The sequence below is a fragment of the Phalacrocorax carbo genome, chromosome 5 (assembly GCF_963921805.1).
Source record: "Phalacrocorax carbo chromosome 5, bPhaCar2.1, whole genome shotgun sequence".
NCBI classification, from domain to species: Eukaryota; Metazoa; Chordata; class Aves; order Suliformes; family Phalacrocoracidae; genus Phalacrocorax; species Phalacrocorax carbo.
Window position 1 is genome coordinate 67,093,836 of NC_087517.1, and position 25,162 is coordinate 67,118,997.

Below are 25,162 nucleotides of genomic sequence, written 5' to 3' on the forward strand. Positions count from 1 at the left end.
AATAGCGGGGGGCAGAACACGCTCAAACCGTGATGGGATCCGCTCTCCGAATATATTCCTCCCCCCCACTCCCCAGTAGAGCTTAGTTCCACGTTTTCTAATTTGTATTTTCCATTCCACAAAACCCCTGCTTTTCTGAGAGCCCGCAGATAAGTTTATATGAATATTTATTGATTTATTTCCTAAACTCAGCAGGGGAGCGGCAAATAAATTTAGTGCTTTCTTTAAATAATTCCCTTTCTACGAGGCAAGATGTCATTCGAAACTTTTAAATAGGCATTTAATTAGCCTGTGTGTGTTGCCTCTGAACAAAACCCTGCTGGGAGCCTTTGGAGCGCTGTATTCCAAAGAGGCGGTCAATATGCAAAATTGATGACTACACTTTCTTTGTGGCGGGGCCATTGTGCCCCGGTTGCTTATGAAGTCTAATCCAATCATAAATTGCAGCCCCGGACCAATGGAGAAGCCCGGAGCTCGCCCTGAATGAAGCTCAAGTGGAGAACTTTGTTGAACCCCATTGTTGGGGCTGTCACTTTTGAAAGAGCCTCAGCGGGGCTGACCACTATAAAACCCATCGTCCAGGAGGAAGGGGCAGAGAGAACCCCGCCAGGCTCGCTAGCTGGATCTTTACTAAACGAGGTTTGCAAAGCAGAAAACAAAAGCAAACAGACAGACACACGGACGAGCGGCCCCAGCCCTGCTCCGGGACGGCCCCTGCGATGATGTTCCCTAGCCTCATCGCCCCGCCGGCCGTCTACCCCAGCCTCCTGCGGCCGACTCCCACCCTCACCTTGCCTCAGTCGCTGCAGTCGGCTTTTTCCAGCCATTCCAGCTTCCTGGTGGAAGATTTGATCCGGATCAGCAGGCCCACCGGTTACCTGCCCAGGACTGCCCCCCCGCCCAGCATGTCCCCCCCAACCTCGACGGCCAGGACGGACTCGGGGACTTCGGAGCTCACCAGCTCCACCACCGCCGGCTCCAGGAGGATCTGTTCGCCGCAGACTTCCAGCAGCGACTCCACTTTCCTGAAGTTTGGGGTCAACGCCATCCTCTCCTCCGCCCCCCGCGCCGGTAAGCGGCCCGCTCCCGGCCCCCCACGCCCCCCGCTCCGGGCTCCCACTGCCTGCGGGGAGGGGGGGGGGGGTGGAGGGGAGGGAGAGGGTTTAGGCAAGGGAGGGAGGACCTAGCCCCGAGCTGCAGAGCCCTCCGGCATCGCTGGTATTTAAGGCCGAGGGGGAGCGCTGGCCGGCGGCTGGTCCCGCTCCGCCGCCTCCGGAGCGGCCGGTGGAGGGGAGCGGGGGCACAGCCTCTCCCCTGCCAGGCTCCAGCCTCCCCAGTGCCGCGGGGCTGGTAAAGCCCCCGCAGCACAAGGGCCGCTTTCCCCAGGCTTCCCCAAGCTTAGCTTGGCTCTTTTTTGAGGGAGGGGAAAAGAGTGGGGGTGGGGAGGAGAGGGGAAGAAGTACCGTATCGCTCCCCGGACCAACCCCAGACCCAGTCCTGCTGTCGGTCGAGTCCTACCCTTTGCTTAATTGAATTTTATTTACTAGAAACTTCCCCTGCGTTGCTTCAGAGCGTCCCTCCAAAGACTTTCTCCTTCCCGTACTTTGAAGGATCCTTCCAGCCCTTTATCAGATCCTCCTATTTCCCAGGTAGGTCTTTATAAGTCCCCCCCCCCTCTCTCCCCTCCCGCCCCTCTCCAGGCTCAGCCCGGTACTATCCTCCCGGGGTTACGCTCCAGTTCAGAGGTTGGAGGGAGTACAACATTCAAGCATCAGTCGCGCCAATTTGATGCCCGATTTAGCACAGGCAGCGACTGCTTGACATTCCCTACCCGCTCCCCCCGCTGGTCGCCAAATTAGCCGGGATTGTCACGGTCCCAAGGCGAGGCGGGTCCCCCTCCTCCCAGGCAGCCCCCCCTCCCGCCGCCGCTTTCAGCACCATCGGGGAGCGGTCAGCTCCCGCCGCCCGCGCAGAGCAGCGCGCAGCCCCCGCGCAACGCTGCGCGCAAGCGGAGGGAGGCAGCCCGCGCCCCCGCAAAGCTGCTCTCCGCCCTGTACCACCACCCCCCCCCCAAAAAACCCCAACGAAACCACCTTTCCGCCCCCGCCACCTTGCTGGCGTTTCACAGGCGGATGGAGCGTACCGCGGGACGGCCGGGATTGCCCTCCTCCACCTTCACCGCCTGCTAACCCCCCTCTCCTTCACCTTGGCTCTCATGGCTTCTCGTCCAGACCGTCACTGGTATCCAAATGAGGCGGTCTCAGCGAGAAAGCAGGCTACCGGGGTTTGATTCTTACAGCCCTGAAGTGTTATGAAGCAGAGAGAACAATTTGAAAAAATCTAATTACACAAACAAGCTATTAATTTCAAAAGAAAACAGGGAAAGGGAGAGAGAAAAAAAAATAACCCAAGCTCTTCCATTCATCCTCCGGATAATGGAATTTGCTTCCTTTCTCCAGCATGTGAATAGCCTAACAAAAACAACTTGAGCTTTATAAATAGCTTTTCATGTCCATTTAATGAAAATGATTTGGGGAAAGAGACGATTGTGCCATCAGTATTCTCCCGAGGAGCCTGGCATGCCGTTGTGTTTAGTTTGAAAGTGTAAATCTCTTTTGTTCCAATAATATATGGCGTTAGCTGCTTGTCCTCAGTCTTTTTCTGTTAGTTCATTACTACACAATTACGATTCACGCTTCATTAGCATCTCTGTCTCTCTTGGGGAGGGTTCACCCCCCCCCCCCTTTTTTTAAGGCAAAACTCTGCCCTTTTTATCATACCAATGCCATTGGGAACTGGGCAATGTGCTAATTAGCTGTTACTTTTCATGTCTTCGGATTGAATTCTCCAACTTTGGGGGGGGGGGGGGAGAGATTAATATAAAAAGATGAATACTGATTGATCAAAACTGCATCTGAAGAGGAACGGTTTTGTTCGGAATCAGAGAAGTCCTCATTTTCATCTCGAGCATAATAAAGCGTCTGAAATGATAAAAGAGTCTGAAAAAAAAAATCAAATGCTTCTGAGCGGGAGGGAAAGCTTTTTTATTTTACCTCTATCTTAGCCAGTACGCCTCGCTTTGCCTTTTCAGGCCGGAGACCTTTGAATCTCCCAACAAAACCGGCCACTATTGATCCATTTTACACGTTTGAGTTGATAGATCTAATCCCAGTGATCACTGGCTGAAAGGGGGGTGCTTAGTTAAGCCTAAAGCTCCTTTCAGGGCCCCAGGTTGATGGGTGCCCACCCGAGGGGCGGGGAGGGGGGCGGCGGGGGCCAGTCCCACTCTGCTCAGTGCTGTGTGTCCCCCCCCACAGCCACCTCGGCAGTGGTCCCCATCCCCGGCACCTTCTCCTGGCCGCTGGCTGCCCGTGGCAAGCCCCGCCGTGGCATGCTGCGCCGCGCCGTCTTCTCCGACGTGCAGCGCAAGGCGCTGGAGAAGATGTTCCAGAAGCAGAAGTACATCAGCAAACCTGATCGGAAGAAGCTGGCAGCCAAACTGGGCCTCAAGGACTCGCAGGTGAGAAGGGGCACAGGGTGGGAGGGCAGAGGGGTGTAGGGAGCCAGGCTCCCCTCCCTTGGGCGCAGTTTGAGGGTAGGGGAGGAAAAGGGGACAGGAGCAGGGAGAACTGCCCACAACCAGGAGAAAGCCCAAAGCAAGCTACAGGGCATCAAGGGAGCCAGGACAGTGGCATGATTCCCAGCTGGGTGAGTAGGACAAGACAGCCCACAGCCTTATTGCCCCCGACCCCCCTCCTAGGGCCCCCAAAGGCCAGGTTCTGTGGTTTCTGTTAGCTTCAGTATTGGCATGAGCAGGGCTTTGAGGGTGCAAGCAAAAGGCCTTTCCTGGTTCCTGTTTTACTAGAACAGTTTCATTTCTGCATTGCTTCCCCCCACCTCAGGTAAAGATCTGGTTCCAGAACAGGAGGATGAAGTGGAGGAACTCCAAAGAAAGAGAGCTCCTCTCTTCTGGTGGCTGCAGAGAACAGACCCTACCCACCAAGTTCAACCCTCATCCAGACCTCAGCGATGTAGGCAAGAAATGTTCAGGAGAAGAGGAGGAGGAGGAAGTTCCCCCCGTGTGCCCACCCAGCCCCCGGCATCCCTTAACCTACCACCAGTCCCCAGAACATCTACACTTGAGGGACAGACTGGACTCCCAGATGTCTCCTTCTCCATCCCATTCTAGTAGCCCCAGCAAACCCTCAGACTTCTCAGACTCAGAGGAAGATGATGATGAAGGGGAAGAGGAAGAGGAGGAGATAACAGTCTCTTAGATCACCCTGCCTTCCCCTACAGTCACATGGGGACATTGCAAAGATGTAAATAAAACAGAGCGCTATAAATTGAGGAGGTGATATCCCACCCAAACGTCCACATATTTCTCCAGTGCAGGTTCTCTATCACAATAGCTGTAAGCCTTCCTACTTAGACGTGTTCCTTATTTTTTGGCCCCGTGTAGAGGTTCTCATATTCATAGCAACTGCTAACCTTTGCATAACTCTCTCTGCTTAACAATCGACATTCGCTCAATTAGCTACTTTGTCCTGAAAGCACGCAACAGACGGCTCCTTGCTTTGTAGCAGGGAGGAAAGTATATCCTGTTGAGAGGGAAACATTTTTCCCCAGACAAGAAACAACAAAAAATACAATATACATGATGTGGCCATTTTTCCACTCCCTTTCAAGTGAATTTCCAGCTAGTATTAACATTTCAAAACCCTGAAGAGTTTTTTGATCCAGCAACAATTTCCTCCAAAAATAAAGTTACTGAGGGACACAGACCAAACGCTGCCTCCCTCCTCACCCTGAAAAGCACGATACTTGTGCAACAGACCCATTGAAATCCCTGCAATGGCTTCTAAGGTATAATGTAAGTGTGCCTTGTGTAATGAAGACCTTATATATTTATGTTTTCATTTTAATTTATGCATCAATTTTATACTGGAAGCACTGTCTAACCCACCTTTTTGCCCACTAGCCTATGGTTATTTTCCACTTGGCTTCTGCTATCCGTGATGTGGACAGAGGAAAGCGGATACGCCTCTTTGATTTTTGACTGAACTTTGCTGTCTTTGCACAGCTTATATGAACTGTACACTATTTTGTACACTTACTCTGTATGGATGTTTTATACCAAGGTTATTGTGAATGAATATAGCGATGGCTCAACAATATTTCTCCTTTTTTTAATTAAATGACAGCTGAACTACAGACAAATGTAGCTGTTTAATTGTGTAACTTATAAAGAAACACTTTTATTTTGTATTTTACCATGTACAGACTTTAAATATGTATATATAATAAAGTGAATGATTGTTAAATAAAAAAACCCCTAGATTTCCAAGTCTGATCATTCAGTAATACCTGGTTCTGGTTCACAGGTTGGTGAATGTCATGTCTGGGGCCAAATACGAACAAAAAAAGAAAACTAGCTTTTTATCAACCGTATAGTGACTCAATAAGTATTTATCAGCTTCAAATTAAGTAACTTGACAACAACATCTACCTGCCTTTTAACTAGGGAGCAACTCGGCCAAAGGATTAACGATTTTCTGCAGTTAAGATCAATACAGGTTCTCCCTCCTTGCATTTCTATGAAACTGCATTTCTGCTGGTGCTACCCTGTGCTCCCCTCTAAAGCCCTTCTGAATCTCCTGCTTCCTTCCAGTTATTGCCCAGGTAGGTCATGGAGCCGACACCTGCCCTGCATCACCCTGCTAAGATAGTACAGTCTGTAGACTTAAAACGTGCCATTGGAATATCCTTATGTGGTAGAGAAACAGAATGGAAGATATAGACTTGAGATAACTCTTCAGCCTTAAGTCCAGTCAAGGATCACTTCTATAATGCAAGGCAAATCCGTAATTACCTGGACACAATTTTAGATACAAACATACACTACAGAAATGTCAGTGTTTTCCTCCTTGCATACAGATAGCAGAGCTCGGCTGAAACAGCCATTTCATCACAAAATTAGCTTATTTTCTACTTCAGAGACTCTGACTAATGACCACCACTCACAACATGCCAAACCAAAAGAAATAAATGCAGCAAAGGTCACCCGAACGCAACTATCCCTGTACACTCTGTTTCACTGGGCTACCACAGCCATGAGAAAAGGCTTGAAAGGGAGAAAAAAATAACTCCAGCTGGAAGGGACCTAGAACAATCATCTGGTCCAACTGCCTGACCACTTCAGGGCTGGCCAAAAGCTAAAGCATGTTATTAAAGGGCATTGTCCTAAAGCCTTCTAAACCCTGCCAGGCATGGGGCATTGACCACCTCTCCAGGAAGCCTGTTCTGGGTCTTTAGCTACTTTCCAATTAGGTAACTGGACACACCTAAGCCAGGACACATTGTCACTTTAATCATCATCTACCCCTCTAACACCGTACAGCCATTAGCAATTGGTAACAGACACCCGAGACAGGGCAGAGAAAGAATAAGGCACATACAGTATTTATCCCACAGAACATAAAAGTGAAACAGCATTAGGGCTTGTTGTGTTCTGCCCCCCCAGTGCTTTTCCAAAAAAAAAGCAGCACACCTCCCAAGCATACCTAAAAGGTCACACAAATGCACACTAAACAACAACTGGCACAATCTACCTGAGTGCTCATCCAGACCCAAGTTAAAGAGCTATTACATGCATTATCAACAGTGTATATAGCGGAGAATGTACAGTTATCCATCTACCGACCCTTTAAGTGATAGAGCACCCCATGACAATTATTTGTAACTCAAATTCTACTAGTCCAGTAAACATAAGACCACAATTAAGTAACTTATAAAGACAGATTTAATTCAAAACACGTGTTTTGTTTTAAAATTTATAGGCTACTCCAGAAGCCACAGGCACCGCCACACATACCACAATACTCAAGAATAGAACTTGTTCAGAACAAGAGCAGTTATCAGTGATACCTAATGCCTTGCGACTCAGCGTTCAACAGAGGCTAATATTCATCTCACACGCTCTGCTCTTTACAGCTTGTCTGCATTTGGAATGTTATCAAAGATAATTATTTCAGACTACTCCTTTCAGCATGAGTGCTATTACATCTTATTCTGCTATGCAACCACCCAGGAACTGCCACCTAACAGGGGAGAACCCTTACCTAAAATGAGACATTCATCAATCTGAAATTTATTCCCCTTGTTTTTTTCCTTTCAAGGGTCTTTCCTATAGCAAAAGGAACATTAAATGACTACCGAGCACTGCCATTTGAGATTCAGGGATACCTTAATATGAAATTATTATTTTTTTTTACTTACCAACAGCTGTCAGACTGCATCTGTAGCTTGCAAGAAAAGAGTCTCCCTTTCAAAGGCTTCCATTTTATACTCTGGGTGGTGAAGCCAGAGTTCACAGCTACCAAGTGATGGCTCATGCGGGACAGCTGTGCCAGGGGAAGTCCTGCAGAAGTAGCTACCCTTTTTGTGGCCTTATGTCAAAAGCATAAACTTATTTGCTTACCTCAAATGTGGTGAGATTCCAGTTGCTTTAGGAGACCTGATGGCAATTGGGCTTGTCCTGGTGTGCAGGACACTGGGAGTTCAGCTTGGGTGTATTTCTAAGAGTGAAATATTTCATAATTTGCTGTTACATAGAGTGTCAGGGCTACCTCCCTGTGTTAGCTGAAGCTTGTTAATCTTGGCGAGGCCAATAAAAAACTGTTGACCCTGCATTTTATTTATTTATTTATTAATGCAGCTCTCTGTATGCTTTGGGAAAGGAGGAAAGGTGACAAGAAGCCTTTCCTGCCTCCGTGGAGATGGAAAGATATCCATATCAACTACACGTATCCTCAGTTTTTGAAACTCTGGAACAAAGTAATCCTGCATGTCATGCACTCCCATAACAACTGCTGCTTTGTGATATTAAAGTGCTCTTTTTAAAGACCCAGTGGTCCAGAGTGGTCTTGTATGTCTAGCCTTACTTCTCACAGCCAGGTTGGAAATATCTGACACTAGGGAACGGGACAGGCAGAGGAGATTTATCTTTGGTGACTGTGAGCTCAGGGCAGCAAATCCTCAATTATTTTATCCCTTAAGCAACCAGCTGGTTCAACAGCTGTGCCTGCTGTAACTCTGATCTCCCCCAGCGTGGGAGAGTGGCTTTTGGACAGGGGAAGAAAAGAAAAGAAATCACTTTCTCAGGAAGTCTGTGCTGTTGTTACCTGCAGAGCTGTATGGCAGCATCCTCCACCGGCAGCCCCGGAGCGTACCTGGGATGCACGGGGCGCTGCAGTGACACCCCTCTGGTCCCCCTCCCAGGCTGAAAGGCTGCTCAATCACCACCCTGCACTAGCTGGGGGAGATGGAAATGTTTTCACCTGTGCCACAGCCAGGGCAGACACGGAGGGCAGCCTCCTGCACAGCCCCATACCAGGAGTGCTGTGCCAATACTGCTGTGTGCCAATACTGCTGTGTGCCCATTGGAAAAACAGTTATCCATATGTGTAGAAATCATCTAATAAGCCACAGACAGTAACACTATATGCAGGAAAACACACTTACCCCACCTGTATGAAATACTGTCTTTCCTAACAACAGTAAGCAAAAAGTCCTCGTCAGCCACCCCGTGTTTCAGTACTGAGAATGACACAGCTGAGCCACAGAAAAATTAAAAATTAAATTGCCTCTTTTGACGAACACCTGTCCTCCAGGAAAGTTTGAACATTACAATCACCTTAAAGAAATGGACCCCAAGATGCAAGGCCCTATTTTCCCAAAGCAACCAGTGCAGGCTGAGGCTCACAAAAGGCTATCACCCCCCCCCCCCACCAGTGCTAAACCCCCGTCCTAGGAAAAAACAGACTTCTTTGAAGACACCCAACTTCAGACCTCAAAAACATTAATGGCATTTAAAAATCTTTGCCCAGGAAGTGTAAGGTAGAGTTTGACACAACAGCTATGGGCTCTACTCTTGTCAAGAGGAGCAAGGCAGAGTCTCACTCTTGGTTTTGTTTCCTCTCCTTCCCTGCCCCAACCCATGCACACGCATTGGCTCATAGCTGGGCCCAAAGTAACCAGTTTGAAGAACATAAGAGTAATCAGTTTTCTTGATTTGCCATGATTTCAGATGGTCAAGCACCTGGAACTGCTTGCCAGTGCATCAGATGTGCATTTGGCAGAAACGCTCACTAAGGATGGGAAAGAGGTGTAGAAGATCATCCCTTCTGCCAGCCTTTGTTATTAAATGATCGTAAATGTACATCTTTGGGACTGTTGTATTTTTGAACCATGATTGAACTTGATCTAAATAAATAAAATCCTTCTAACTCCAAAAAACATATCAATATCACTTTCCCAACTCACATGAAAGGGATATAACACCAGGGAAAGCCCAGCAGAGTAGCCAGGACCTCACAGCAGTGCCTTTACTGAACTTGCACAAGTGCTAGGTGTGCTGATTTTCACTAGTTTATACCTGTCTTCTAATCAGCAAAGGGTTAAAATACTTCATAAAATCATAGAACACCCCAGGTTGGAAGGGATCTGGAAAGATCCTCTGGTCCAACCTTTTGCGGGAAAGGGAGCCTAGATGAGCACTATTGCCCTGTTCAATCACATCTTGAAAAACCTCCAGTGATGGGGACTCTACTGTGTCCCTGGAGAGGTTGTTCCAGTGAACGATTGTTCTCACTGTAAAAATATTTTATATCAAGACAAAACCTCTCCCAGTGCAACTTGTACCCATTGCCCCTTGTCTCCTCCATGTGGCTCCTTGTGAAAAGACAGCCTTTATCCTCTTTGTAACTGTCCTTTAAGTACTGGGGTACAATGATGAGACCCTCCCCGAGCCTTCTCTTCTCTGTGAGAAGAAACCTAACTGCTTTGGTTTTTCCTCATAGGACAGGTTCTCTAGCCCTTTGATCATCTTCATGGCCGTCCTTTGGACCCTTTACAGTCTCTCCTCATAGTTTTTTAATTGTGGGGACCACAACTGGACACAGTACTCCAGTTATGGCCTGACAAGTGCTGAGTGGGGTGATCATGTCTCTTACCTCTGTTAGTCGTGCCCCTGCAGCTGCAGCCCGGGGTCCTATTTGCCTTCGTTGTGCTGCTGACTCATGTTCAGCTTGTTGTCCAGGACCTCCGGGTCCCTTTCTGCAAGGCTGCTTCCTGGCCACGCAGCTCCTAGCCTTTACTAGGCTCTTTGGTTATGTCATCCCAGGTGCAGGACCTTGCATTCATCTTTGTTAAGCTTCACACTGCTTTTGCTAGCCCACTCTTCCAGCCTGCCCAGGTCTGTCTATAAGATGGCTTTCTTTTCTGATGTGTCCACTTCACCACTCAGTTTAGTGTCATCACTTGGTGAGGGCGCTTTCAATCCCATCATCCAGATGTTGAACAGCATGGGAACCAGTATAGATCCCTGGAGGACCCCGCTTGTAACAGGCTGCCAGCCTGAGTAAAACCTATTGACCACCACCCTCTGAGTGTTGCCTGTTAGCCGATTTCCTAACTGATCACCCAACCAATCTGTATTTTGCCAGTCTGTCCAGGAGAGGGCTGTGGGAAACCGTGTCAAACGTTGCTGAAGTCCAGGTGAACATCATCTACTGGGCTCCCATGTAGACAGAAAATGTTCTTTTGTTGTAGAAGGTGATCATGTAAGGCTGGCATGATTTGTCTTTGGTAAATCCATGCTGGCTTTTCCCAGTCACCTGCTTGATTTGGTTTGTAATAGTTCCTAGGATGACTCATTTCATTACTTTCCCAGGAACTGAAGTATGACTAATGGGCCCACAGTTTCCTGGGTCCTCTTTTGGGCCCTTCCTGCAGATGGTTTTGACATCTACCCTCTTCCAGTCATCAGGGATATCCCCTGATGTCCACAACTTTTCCAAGATTCTAGACAGTGGGCTTGCACCAGTGAAGCCACTTTTCTTAACACCCTGAGATGGGTTCTGCCCGGGCCCATAGATTTGTGTTGGTTGAGCTCTTCCAAGGGGTCACAGACCAGCTCTCCCTCCACTACTGGTAAGTCAAAACATAATGTTGTTGTAGCTACTTAAGGCTGTGATCTGGGGTCCAGCTATGCCAGCAAAGACAGTCTTGAGACCATCTGCCTTGTCAGCATTGTTTGTAAGTACTTTCCCTGCCCTTGTTAGCAGTGGACCTATGCCTTCCCTATGCTTACTGCTCATGTAGCTGAAGAACATGTTCTTGCTGTTCTTGACACCTTTGGCCAATTTCAGGTCTAGCTGAGCCTTAGCCTTCCTGACTGCAGCTCTGCATGCCCCTGCAAGGTTCTTGTAGTTCTCGATGGGTATTTGGCCACCTTCCCACAGCAAGTATGTGTCTTTTTCTTTACTTTTAAGCACACTCGAAAGCTCATTGCTAAGCCAAGTTATTCTCTTGTTCTGCCTTCTTCCTTCCCCTTTGTAGCGAATGGGCTGTTCTTGTGCTTCCAGGTGGCGGTTCCTGAGTATCTCCCAGCACCCACAAGCTCCTTTGCCCTCCCTGGATGCTTCCCACAGACCTTCACAGCTGGGCTCTGAGCATAATGAAGTTGGCCCTTCTGAAATCCAGGGTCTTTGTCCTACTGTTGGTCTTCAGTGTGCTTAGCAGCATCTTCAACTCCACAATATTATGAGCACTGTAACCAAGGCTACCACTGATAGTTACGTTATAAAGTAAGTCTTATCGATTTGTAAGCAGTTAATCTAGCAATGCACTGGTCCTAGTCAGCATGTCCAGCATCTGCAGCAGGAAGCAGTCCTCAATGCCTTCCAGGAACGTGATGGATGACTCGTGCACCACTGTGCAGAAATAGATTGATTTAACAGTCAAGCCTGATGAGGGGAGCGGGCAGAGAGCAGGAAGCAGAAAGTAGTGGAACAACAGTGGCAGAAATACTGTTGTGGATGAGGTTTAGTGGCTCACCCAGACCTAAGCTTACGAGCTTAAGAGGTTTTTTTCCCTCCCTCACAGGGTTTGAGCTTTGTGTCCTAACATCTGTTTTACACTGGGTGGTGCTGGTTCATTATGATCCCGGGAAGAAAGGCACTTGGATTCAGAGAGGTATCAAAGTGCTATTTATTAGAGCTAACACTGAAAGATTAGAATAGGCTAGGTACTCTAATGTCCCTTTAGATGGTGAGCACCCTGAGTGGAGAACACTGAAAGGGCCTCCAACCCCCACACAGCATGCTGGTCACACCCCATCCATAGGTATGGTCATTTGAACTATTATAGGATCTTTTTCTCACAAGAAAACAACTCTGTTCATCATTTCTGCTGTCAAACAGAAAGATTGTACTCATGAGAACTTTTTGATGCATGGTGAGGTAAGGACACACAGGTGGCTTATTCCCCGGAACCCAGCAGGAGTTGCCTGCGGCCTCCTCTGTTAGAATGAGCTGGCTGAGTTTATCCTGCAGACAAGGGCTTTGTGCAGCACAACACATAGAACCACAGAATCATAGAATGGCCTGAGTTTGAAGGGGCCTGCAAGGACCATCAGGTCCATCTCCTGTCCCTGCACAGGACAACCCCAAAATTCACACCATGTGTCTGAGGCCCTTGTCCAAGGGCTTCTTGAATATCGCCAGGCTGGTGCCGTGATGCCTCCCTGGGGAGCCTGTTCCAGGGCTCCACCACCCTCTGGGGGAAGAGCCTTCTCCTAATACCCAACCTAACCCTCCCTTGGCACATCTCCCTGCCATGTCTTCGGGTCCTGTCACTGGTTGCCGTAGAGAAGAGATTGGTGCCTGCCCCTCTTCCTCTCCTTGTGAGGAAGCTGCAGACCACGATGAGGGCTGCCCTCAGCCTTCTCTGCTCCAGGCTGAACAAACCAAGGGACTTTAGCCGTGCTTCATATGGTTCCCCCTCTAAATCCTTCACCAACTTTGTGCCCCCCACCCCCGGACCCTCTCTAGCGGCTTTATATCCTTAATGTCCTGCGGCGCCCAACCTTGCCCACAGCACTCGGGGTGAGGCTGCCCCAGCGCGGAGCAGAGCGGGACAATCCCCTCCCTCGCCTCGCAGGGCTCGGTGCCCCCCAGGGCACGGTTGGCCCCCTGGGCTGCCAGGGCACAGTGTTGCCTCACGTTCAACCTGCCGTCGCCCAGAACCCCCAGGTGCCTCTGCAGAGCTGCTCTCCAGCCTCTCATTCCCCAGGCTGCGTGTACATCCAGGGTTGCTGTGCCCCAGGTCAAAAATCCGGCACTTGCCCTTGTTAAACTTCGTATGGTTGGTGATTGCCCAGCTCTCTAATTCATCCAGATCCGTCTGCAGGGCCTCTCTGCCCTCGAGATGAACACCTCCTCCCAATTCTGTGTCATCGGCAAACTTAATTAGTATTCCTTCAAGCCCTGCATCCAAGTAATTTATGAAGCGATTAAAGAGTACCAGCCCCAAGGTGGTTCCCTGCGGAACCCCACTAGTGACTGGCCGCCAGCCCCATGTAAACCTGTTTACTATGACCCTTTGAGCCTGACCCATCAGCCAACTGCTCACCCACTGCATTACGTGTTTATCCAGCCGTATGCTGGGCATTCTGTCCAGGATGCTACTGTGAGAGACAGTATCAAAAGCTTTACTGAAATCCAAAAAAATTACATGAACCGCCTTCCCTTGGTCAACTAGGTGCATAACCTTGTCATAGAAAGAAATTAAGTTTATTAAGCAGGACTTTCCCCTCTGGCACTCCTGCTGGCTAGGACCAAGGTCTGTGTTGTGTTTCAGGTGTTTTTCAATAGCTCCCAGAATAATATTCTACATAATTTTGCACGGTACAGAAGTGAGACTGACGGGCCTGTAGTTACTGGGGTCATCCCTCTTGCCCTCTTGAAGACTGGGACAATGTTTGCCAGCTTCCAGTCAACTGGCACTTCTCCAGATTCCCCAAATCATTGAAAAATCATTGGGAGAGGTCTCGCTATGACATCAGCCAGCTCTTTAGGTACCCTTGGATGAGTCCCATCAGGCCCCATCGACTTACAGGGATCCGGCTGGAGCAGAAGTCCCACACAGATTTGGGGTTGATTGGGAGTTTATCATTCCCACAGTCATGGTTCTCTAGCCCAGTGCCCTGGGAGTCCCAGAGCCCATCACTGATGTTGCAGAACAAGGCAAAGAAAGCATTAAATGTCTCTGCTTTGTCTATATCACTGTTAGGCCTGAACACCAGGCTGGTCTCACAGCGTAGGGCAGCACAGCACAGGCCTGGGCATACTCGGGTTAACGGCTCTGTGGATCACCAACTCCTTGATGTACAATGGTCTTTCAGTAAGGATTACTACAAGGTCTCACTGGAAATGTGACCTCTACCCGTCTGCCTGTAGATCCCATCTTATGTTAAGGACCTTCAGACCTCCTAATTGCCATGGGTGAACTTCTTACGGGGGGCGGGGGAGGGGAACAGGAACATGGATTTCTTTGCGTGGCTAAGCAAACGGAGACATTGATGGGGAAGTATTTGCCTTCAGTCAGTCCCATTGCCATTGGCAGAGAGAGGAGTTGTCCTCCGCTGCTGTGCTCTGCTCTAACCCCCGAAAGTTTTCTGATAAACAAGGATGGGGGTGGGAATGACTGTGAGCTTATGGGGTCCGTGGGCATCTGCTCCTCTCCTGCCGACATACTGCAAAGGCGTGCTACGAAAAGCAACCTCACGTGGGTCCTTCCTGTGCCAAGTGGGGGCTATAAACAGCGGAGCAAAGAGAACCAGACTGTCCACATTAAATACTAGAATCCAGTGAAGAATAAATGTCTCCACACCATAAGCGACTACTTAAGATACCAGTGGAAAAGGTCAGTAGAAAGCGAAGGGTGTCAGGCTGCAGGCTGAGTTCATAAAATGACTCCGGGGAATTTCCCTTTCCATTACAGAAAGGAAGCCAGCACTGACCCTACGGCACTAAGAAATGATGAGGTGGGTCCAGGAAGGATATAAAATGAGAATGAAATAGGATGTTGGAAACAGAAAAGCAGGGCAATAAAGGTTAAAGAGAAGACGAGGTAAAGGAAAAAAAATGTGAAGGTGAGTGTACGAGACAGAGTCCACAGAGCAGAGAACAAGAACATAGGGAAGGGATGGGGCAGTCAAAAAAGGAAAGAAAGGGAAGAAGAGCTCCTGAGACATATTAAGCGTTTTGGTGCCAGTCCAGTGTTGATTCAAACATTGGCCAGGATCAGGGCTGGAGCATTTTTTCCAGGGCCAATTCGAAAACATGCAATTCTGTGAATCAAAGGAAATTTACAGAGCACAGAAAAAAGCACTTGAGCCTGTCCAAAACTATTCTGCCTTGAAAATTGCTGTGGAGGGACAGAGGAAGACCACATTACAGAAGTTCAGCTCCGCGTTACAGTTTGCACCGCTGCAATATTAAAAGTGCAGACTGTTTTTAGATTAACTTGAATACAGATCATCAATTTTCAGCAGAATTTCTTCTCTTTCAAAACTTTTTCTTTGTTATAAGTAAATCTGTCCTACCAACACTGATATTTCAAATGAGTCAGTACAGGACAAGATAACTACAAGGAACTGTCAAAAAAACAGAATTATGAATAGAAAATACTCTCCAGGAGAAAAATTGCTACTGTTGAGAATTATCCCTTACGCTTTAAGTGCAGAGGTTTTTGGATTTATCCTTTCTGAAAAGAGTACTTCCCTCCCCGAGTTAGAGCATTTATTTGAAAGAAAGAACACATCCCTACATGTTCTCACTGACCAACGTAAATTCATTGCTGTATAATCACAGTGTCTCTATCAATGGGTGAAGGGGAAATTATAATAATCTATGGAACTGAACTGAATTGCTTAATGCTCTGAAGTTTTCTTCCTGCAAATCAATTCCCAGTAGATTATAATGAAAATAGTTTGTAAGACCTACAAGAGCAAGTGAAGACCTGTAGATGGCCTCATACTTATGCTGGGGCACACACACTATCTAGAGCCTGTCTTGGAGATCAAAGTGGTGCCGACAATACTCTGCCTTTGCAAAGTTACCAGAAAAATTCTGTCGTGTGTTTTTTGCACATGAAAAAAAAATGTCATGGTTTTATTTTAAGTGAGCAGTCTGATCTGCCCAGGGTCACCAAGTTAAGTAATCCTAGAAGTTCCCCATCCCTGGAAACATTGAAGGCCAGGCTGGACAGGGCTCTGAGCAACCTGCTCTAGTTGAAGATGTTGCTACTCATTGCAGGGGGGTTGGACTAGATGACCTCTAAAGGTCACTTCCAACCCAAACCACCCTATGATTCTATGAAGTTAATTCTGGAAAGCACGGTCAGAATAAGCCTAACACACATGGCCATGTGCAGCCTGGGGATTGCCATGTGACCAACAGGGATTATTTCTCTTGAAAAAGAAGCTGGCACCAGCTGGTATCAAGATACACGCAGCCTGCTGGCCATGGATGACTGACTGTCAGCTTTACGCAGCGACTCTTGAAATGGGTAGGCCAGTCTTGATGACTGAGCAGACCTTGATGGACACTGTGTGCAAACATGAGCTGTGGGAGAGAATCGAATTGGTGTAGTCTCTCTGCTAAATTTCCTCCTGGATGTGGGTAAGGGCTGCTGGCATCTTTTCACAAGTACTTACAAGAAGCTAACAAAAACAAGAACTGAACCCCACAATCTTCAAAAAACCCATGGAAAATGTTGATTAAGGAGGGACAAAAAGTTCTGGGAAGCCACAAATCTGAATAAATAAGCATCAATTTTATTGAATCATGAATAATTTAAGACTGGTACAATCATCAGCTTTATTCTCCATGACACAGGGGGTGGGGAATGGGGAGAAACGGGGAGGGTGAGAAAAGGGAGGCATGATCTCAAACAGACCATTCACAAATTCCAATCCTAAATGAGAACTGAAAATTAAATAGGGAGAGGAGCAAATGGAAAACATCATAAACGTACACAAAATACTCAATTCCTAGTTTTTCTCTTTAAAAATGGCTAGAAAAAATTCATCAAAATGCAGCACTTTTAATCAAATATTTACATTTCTATGTTACAATGAAAAAATGTACATCTTATAGAACATATTTCATAAACTGTTCCACTGGAAACGACTAGATCAAAACAGCAACCTTCCATTTAATATCGACAAAGAAAGATTTTTTTGCTTTGTTTTTGTATTTTTTTTCTTGAAAGAAAATTGCCACATTTAGACAAGATTTCATACACATAATATCGAAGTTAAGCATCCACAATGAAATATCAGTTTGATTCTTCCAAAATGTACAAAAAGGCTAGCCAACCCCCTCCCTCCCCTTCCCCAAATAAACCACATCTCATTTATGGCCTGTATCATTCTTGGCAGTTCTGAAGGAAAGAAAATGGATTATACTTTCAATTTATAACTCAACATGAATGTTGCATAGAATCTTGCATTTCTTTCTTGTTGGATTTTTTTTTTTAAAACAAGCCAACTTTGTAAGGGGAAAAAAAAAGCATAAAACCAAGGAAGCATTTTGGAAAAGCCTTAAATGAGAACAAAGTCACTTAAAGAAAGACTTAATCTATGAAAAGTCTTGATAAAAACTAAGACGTGTGCACAACAGGTAACCCTGCTTCCCGAAGTTTCAGAAAAGACACCGAATATTGTGATGCTTAGAATGACTAGCCTACTCAAAATTGCCTCTCTCACTGTAATCCAAGCTAGTGTCAATAAAAGAAAAAAAAAGATAACAGAAATTTCTTCCTGATCTTAAGCACAGGATTAAAAATGAGACAAAAAAATACCCCGTTCCCCACAAATAAAACACCATTTTAATCATGTCTTATAGCACTCAGCTGAAGGTAAACTGAGACATTTTCTAGGATATTAAGTCCATTTAAAGCCCTAGCCCTGCAACTGGATTTTTTTACAGGCACATGCTCTATCTGCATGGATTCAGTTGGGGGATTAGGTGCCAAAATTCACAGTAGTAGCAGGTAAAAGTCAGTGCTGGGAAGCAGAATTGTCAAGACTACTGGAAAAATTAACCTCTCTCAAACTCATCACCAGCATGCTATGTATTTGATTCCGTACAGATTTATTCCATTTTTACAGTACCAAGAACTGGATTAGGAACATGGGCGGAGTAACCCTTGGTATTTCATTCAGCGAAATAATGAAATAGAGTTCATAAGGTTAAAACAGTAACAACATCAAGCTCTTCCCCCCATCATTAAAATATTTAAATTTTTCTTTTACAATATTTTTCTTTAAAAAAAAAAAAGTCATCAGCACTTAAAAGTTGTAACAGGAGCAGATTCAAGACCAGCTCGGTAAGACAAAGTACAGTTATGTTACAGAAAGTCGTGAGGTATAATAAAACGATCCTCTCAAGCTGAGTCACAGAAGCATGAACTTGTCTGTTATATTACTTTAAACCCACAAGCTCTTAAAAAAGTGTTTGTAGTAAGTTTTCTCTGTACATTGAAAAACCAGCGTATTCCTGTAATTTATTAATGACAGCATTTATTATAGTTGAAAAGCCTTTTTTCCCCCCCTCCTGCATGGATAAAACAGCTCTTCAGTGATTTATTAGCTGCGGATTGATATGAACCTGAAAAGTTATCTCATTTCCCTCCTTTTTTGTCACATTTAAACAAATTCTAGTATCTCATACAAACAATATTCACAGCAACTTATGATATTCCAAGAGATGACTTTAGCCCTGTTTCATTAAATAAAATCCCATAATATACAGCACTAATTTAATCAAACACAATTAGTACAAAATAAGGCATCGCTTTAAAGGTCAGCACCAAAAGATAGCTGGAAAGGCTAGTACAAATCAAGATCGAGGAGTGACATTTTTGCTGAGGTACAGCTGACGTTGTGGTGATGGTGGTGTAAGCGTTTGCTTCCGTAAAAAGGAAAGTGCAATTCTTTGGGAGGTGTTCTTGTTCCCCAACAGAAGTACGAGCCTTAACACTGATAGTGTAGGTGTGTGCGTTCAGAGAGGAGGAGAAATAAAACCAGGTTCACAGCTCTGCCAAAACTCAAAAGCATGGCCCAGCTAAACCTACAAGACGTAGTACCTTCCCTCCTTTTTTTTCCAGACCTGAATACTGCTAAAATACTAATTTTTTTTTTTTTTTTCAATTAAAAAGATCAGTCTTGGAAGTAAATGTTGTCACCAGAGTAGCACTGGAACTGTCACAGAGGTGAGTTTTAATGAACCCATTTATGGTTGTGCTGATTGGAACGAAACCTCTGAACAAAACCCAAAGTTTTTAGAAAACAGCTGTAACATTTCATAGCAAGAATTAAAAACTGAAAAGTCCAATTAATCCCTTTTCAGGGCTGTAGCTCAGCTCCGTGTACAGGGCTCACAACGCCTGTGCACTGCCGAAGGTCTGTTGGAGCTGTAGGACTTCACCGGGCATGGCCCTTTCGCTGACTTCTGCAGAGGAGGGAAATTCACTCTCCTCAGCGTAAATAAATCGGATGTAACGCCACTGAAGTCAACCGAGTTGGTTACGTGGATGTAAGTGGGAAGAGAATCAGGCCCTGACTAGCAAAGGGCTACCTGATCTTTCACTTGTAGTATGGTTGATTGTTACACAGTGTTTGAAAAAACCTGATTTGTTCAGACTGTATATATATTTTTATATATTCTTATTTATATATATATCTTTATAAACACACAATGCAAGAAAGCCAAGGTCTCAGACTGGCAAGGAGAGCAGCGCTTTTTCTTTTTTTTTTATTTTTTTTCTTTTATCTTTTTTAATATTTATTCAAACTTCCCTGTTTTACAGCTTTGCCTTTACTGAGTATTATTACCAAGGCAAGCGATATTATAGCACCAGAACTATATGAAGCTGAGTTTAATCCACAAAGCTGATTGGTAAAAGTCCAGCCCTCACCTATATGTGTTTGGTCAGAAGCAGCATAGGCAAAAATTCCCTCCTCCCTCTCCTTCCGGACAGTACATGGCACAAAGCTGTTTGCTTCGTAGCTGTGAAGTCGTCCCGTGTCCCCCCCACCCGCCACTTCAACTTTTAGTAATGATGTTTATTTTTAACATCTTCAGTATCTTAGGCATGAGAGCTTACAGCAACTAAACAGAAGAAAACAAAGGAATAGTGCAGTTCTCGTTATCGTCAAAAGAAAAACAATACAAAGGTTGCTTGGGTTACCTGCACCCAGGTTCAAGACTGACTCCTAGTGTCTTGTTGTTCTTGCAGCTCTAATACTGAGGTCCCAGCCCAGCCCGGGAACACGTTCTTTTCATGAGTCTGTGATCAGGGTTCTTGCGAAGTGGGAGAGCGATAATGGAAACAAGTACTTCTATCTGAGGAAGATCACAGCGTCGACTCCAGAGATGAATCAAGGATGTCATCGTGATGGCTGTTGCTGTTAGAATCACTGTCGTAACTCTGGGGACTTGAGTAGTTGGCCGCCTCTTGCAGTCTCATTAGCATGTTCATCTGCAAAGGCACAGGAGTTCACGATTATTTGTATTCTGGGGTAAAATTTCTATCAAGTCCATATGAAAGCTACAGGGACCTTCACTTTGCCAGTGGGTAACAAAGGAGAGAGGAAGAGACAACGGGGTAATTAATACTGTCTTTGAAAGGAGATATTAACTGTAGAACATATTATAGCAGCATGCAAGTTAGTCATGGAAAGTATGCTTTTCCAGTAAAGGTGAAAATGAGAAGATTGAAGGGATTAGCCCACAGCCGTACTTGACAGGATTCTGCAAGCACCCTACCCTTCTCTTCCTCTGGCCCATGGAAATACAACCGATCGGTCAAAAGAGGCAAATCTGAATGTCCTAATATCTAGCTTGGTATTTGTATATGTACGTATGAGCTAGTAAAAACTGTTACACATTCTCTGCTCCCAACTGCCCAGAAAAACGTACACCTCAATGGAACAGCTTCAGGTCACTCATCGTTTGCACAGCAGTTTCAGTAACTGCTTCCCATTGGAAGAAAATGTGTATTTAGTATTATCATCAAGCTCAATTTATACATTCTACACAAATACATTTTAATGTATCCCTAAATGCTTGTATGGTATTTCTGTAGAGAACAGTCACAGAGACTATTAGTTCATATATTCTTTGAAAAATCTCAATTTTCGTTCAGTGTCTAAAACCAATGTAAAGTAAAGCAACAAGCCTATTCTGTGATTGTGGCAAAACAGGCTAAATGAAGTGGTTCCACTGTGTTATTCAGTATGTTTAACAACATCACATATTTAATTCCACTGTGTAGAAATTAAGTTTATTACATGCATCCCAGTCACTCCTCAAAAATTAAATCCTCAAAATATCCTCAACAAACAAATCTGAAAAGGTTCTGCCACTGTTCCTTGCAAAACTGTACGGGCTTTCTCTGTGAATGCACTCCCCGAGCTGACTTGGTGACTTCCCAAGAAACACTGCTTTCTCATTCTAAAACTTTTAATTGCTCCTCAGCGGTCCTTTACTTTTTTAGTTCCTTTTTCTAATGCTTAGAAGCAGGGGAAATGAAGTGGTTCTGCCATTTCAAAAATGAGAGCTTACCAAAGGATCTCCTTCAGCATCACTCACTGGAACTTGTTTGCTGGTCGAGCCTTCCCGTGACATCGAGTAGCCATCAAAGCCCACGTCTTCAGGCCGCAGCTGTAGCAGAGGAGGCCACTCGTGGTGCTGTGGGGTGGCCGCCCACGGGTAGGTGTCCATTACCCATTTGGCAGGATCCTCCCAGGGCGCCCTCCTTCCATACAACTGGAAAAGCATAAAAAGACATAAACCATTCCTAATTACCCTACCCTTTCATTCAGTGCCTACCTAACCAAAATGAATGTGCCCATGAGTCTTGGATTGTGAGTAACACTTGCAAGAAGGGCTGAACACAAACAAGTGAGATCTTTCTTACCCTAACGACATCCAAAGCTTTAGCTATTTTTAATGGCAGCTGATTTGGAAGCAGCTGACCACCTCCTTGGAGACTGCAGTGCCCTTCTGTTGGCACCAGCTGAAGAAAGGGAGACTGGAAAATAACCTAACTTCAGAAATGTTAACTTAAATAAAGTCAATACACAAAAGAGGCCGTCGATGCTGACATCCAGATCGCACCAGCAGCTCCTTATCTACATTTGCTGTTGTTGGGAAACCGCTGTCAGAGGAATGTGTAGGAGGAAACGTAAGACCTGTCATCAGGCAATAATGATGGATGTCATAGCAAATGGTTTTCAAGTCAGGGGAATTTCTTTGTACTCAGTCAAGAAAATGCACCAGCAGGATTTGGCCATGTGCATGTTCCTATTTCAAGTAAGCAGGCTGTATTTCAAAAGGTTTTTCTGTTTCGAACACACTTTGTTACTGAATCCCAATGTATTTTTGTTATGTTCGGTTAAGTTTGCCTTAATTAGAGAATAAATTCATTTTAATGCCACATGACTTTCAAAAGCATAAACACAACTTCAAGTGACTTTAGAATGTTTACTTCCGCTTAATATATTTCAGCCTAAACATCCTTCAGCACCCGGAGTTCATCACGGGCATTTTGTCACTTGAATTCAGAGAACTCTCCCCTTCCTGCACAATGCATGGGGGGGAAAAGCAGTGGACTAACAAAGAAATTCATCAGCTTTCTGACAGATCTAAGACTATCTCACTTTCCTCATCACTATTTCTTCTTGGGTTTTTTGGTGGTTTTGTTTTTGGCATACACAACCATTTTGTTATCTTCCCCATTGCCAAACAGCAACAGTTAGAGAAAACCTTTGAGCTTTTAAGTGCTGTTCTTCACTTTGCCAGAAGTCCCTGGAACACTCTTGCACCACAGAAGCAAACCACTGCTTCCAGTGCAACCAGGTCCCCATAATCCTGCATCCAAACAGAATGCAAAAGACTGATTTCATCTAGATGCACGCTTAATGAACCCAAATCTGATCTTCCTGCATGGTAGCAGAGTGTTTCTGCAGGTATCCCAGCGCTGTCAGAATGGCACTTTGACAGAGATTCCTAGGCAGTATTATGAAGTAACAATGGCTTCCACTCTAAATGATGTCATGTAGTTCACAGCCTATCCCTTTCTCTGAAAATTTGGCTGTGTTAATTTACGCGTGCCGAATGAACTCCTTTATTCTACTACAGCCTCCCTGTTACGGTTACAAGAAACTTAAATTTAGGTGAAACGTAGATGATAGATGTGAACGCGAGTTTTGTCATAGATGGCAGCCAAATGCCATGCAACAAATCACAAAGTATTAAATTGCACTAAACACCAACAGCTCTGGGGCCCTCAGCGCAGGAGGGACGTGGAGCTGTTGGAGTGGGGCCAGAGGGGGCACAGAAATGCTCCGAGGGCTGGAGCCCCTCTGCTGCGAGGCCGGGCTGGGAGAGCTGGGGTTGTTCAGCCTGGGGAGGAGAAGGCTGCGGGGAGACCTTATTGCGGCCTTCCAGTGCTTAAAGGGGGGCTATGGGAAAGGTGGGGGCGACCTCTTTAGCAAGGCCTGTTGTGGCAGGACAAGAGGTGATGGTTTTAAACTAAAGGAGGGTAGATTCAGACTGGATATAAGGAAAAAATTTTTTACAATGAGGGTGGTGAAACACTGACCCAGGTTGCCCAGAGAGGCGGTCGATGCCCCGTCCCTGGAAACGTTCCAGGCCAGGCTGGACGGGGCTCTGAGCAACCTGATCGAGTTGGGGATGTCCCTGCTCACTGCAGGGGGGTTGGGCTGGATGGGCTCTAAAGGTCCCTCCAACCCAAACCACTCCGTGATTCTGATTCTACAATCTTCTTTATTCTGAAGCAGACCTGAGTGAGTCCCAGCCAGAGCAGAGGTGCCCAGCAGATGGTGCTAGGCAATCTTAAACACAGCCCTCTTCTTCATCCGTGAGCTGCACTATGTTATTTACCCAGCATAATGTCTTCAAGCTGTGGTAACCCAGATCTCCTACTTTAATCTTGTTCTTGAATTTACAGCAATACATGTCAGTTGCTAAGTGGAGAGGATTTTATAGTTTTCACAAGAACTTGCTATGTAGAACTGGTCCATGTGGATCGTAGCTCATTTCCGAAAAATAGCTAATAAGTAAAATTCCCATTTCAATATGTGAAATCGTCACATATCTTCAGCAGATGAGACTGGATGACTAACTCACTATTCCCTTCCACAGCCACCAGTTCTGTCCGTCATGGTCCATCACGCACATGTTTCATACAGAGCAATTAAAGGGGCTGGAATCTAACAGGTTGCTTCACGAAGCACCACAGAGAAATGACTGGAGTACGAGTGACAGTGGCAGGAAGCCGCAGGGATTTTGAGTCCTCTTTTTGCTGGTGCTGCAGTCTGTATCGATACACCAAGCAGGAAGAACTGGGGTTTTACATAACCCTCTAATTGTCACGTCCCTGTTTTGAAGAACAAAAAATCTCAGCTCCAATGGGAGCAATTATTGTAAGGACTCTTGGCTTGCTTGTCATTGACCCAAAATAGTTCTCCAAATGAGAAACAGATATATAAAAATAGTTTCTTTTAGATCTGCAGAGATCAGAGTGAAATCAGCAGTCCACCCTTCCTTTCTGGCAGGCAATTTCATGAGGGAAGATGTGTTCTTGGAGGAGCCTTTGTGGGTGTGGGGGACAGAAAAGATCCCAAAATGAAACACACATTTCTAGCATTAGCATGTTAATTAGCACAACTCTGGCTACTCTTCAAGTACTCAAGTCTTACTGTTATCTACAGACTCAACAAAAGAGAAATTCTAGAGTAAATTGAGACATTATTTAAATGGGAATGAATTAATGGTGTTTGGGGGAGTGGCACTAAAGTGGATACAGAATCTACAGCACAGAGTAAATGAAATCCTTCTACTTGGAGTGCAAGCCATTCAAATAACCTAAGGAAAGATGCAGATATCAGGCAAAACAAGAGAGCAAAAAGATGGTTTTGTTAATTGTTGTTCTTTCTCTTCATTTCTGTTACTGGTTTTTCAATGCTTTCCACACCTACTGATCAGCTGGTAGGAGAGCTTCCAAACACAGCACAAGGAGCCCAAGCATCACTGTGCGTAGCAGTTCTCTCCAGGATGAAACAAAGCCACACACTCTCCTGTCACTTACTTTAGCTCAAAAAGATTACGGGCTCCCACTACCTTCCTTTATAGCAAGTTTTATGATAAATGGTTCTCCTGTTCTATTTCTAGTGAAGTTGTTCTGTGTGTGTTGTATTTTAGGACCTACCATGCTCCCCATATCT

General features: G+C 45.7%; 2 protein-coding genes across 6 annotated transcripts in view; one reads left to right on the plus strand and one right to left on the minus strand.

The window, feature by feature from the left end:
- Positions 1-535: 535 nt before the first annotated feature.
- Positions 536-5,321, plus strand: DBX1 (developing brain homeobox 1). The gene is made up of 4 exons (XM_064453338.1): positions 536-1,071; positions 1,548-1,649; positions 3,318-3,520; positions 3,903-5,321. Exons 1-4 carry the CDS (start codon positions 720-722, stop codon positions 4,275-4,277), a joined length of 1,032 nt encoding a protein of 343 aa, XP_064309408.1. The 5' UTR covers positions 536-719; the 3' UTR covers positions 4,278-5,321.
- An 11,338-nt stretch (positions 5,322-16,659) lies between these two features.
- Positions 16,660-25,162, minus strand: part of NAV2 (neuron navigator 2) — a 236,413-nt gene continuing 227,910 nt past the window's right edge. For all 5 annotated transcript variants that reach the window (XM_064452868.1, XM_064452864.1, XM_064452865.1 and 2 more), the window contains 2 exons: positions 21,477-21,680; positions 16,660-20,391 (listed from right to left, as the gene is read on the minus strand). In XM_064452868.1, coding sequence (XP_064308938.1) covers positions 20,266-20,391; positions 21,477-21,680 — 330 coding nt within the window. In that variant the 3' untranslated portion in view covers positions 16,660-20,265. The remainder of the gene's footprint in view (positions 20,392-21,476; positions 21,681-25,162) is intronic.

Excerpts from the sequence above, each read along its gene's own strand:
- DBX1 (XM_064453338.1), top strand. The coding sequence starts at position 720 with ATGATGTTCCCTAGCCTCATCGCCCCGCCGGCCGTCTACCCCAGCCTC. Across the intron at positions 1,072-1,547 it reads CTCCTCCGCCCCCCGCGCCG|AAACTTCCCCTGCGTTGCTT; the intron begins GTAAGCGGCCCG and ends TTTATTTACTAG. Across the intron at positions 1,650-3,317 it reads CAGATCCTCCTATTTCCCAG|CCACCTCGGCAGTGGTCCCC; the intron begins GTAGGTCTTTAT and ends CCCCCCCCACAG.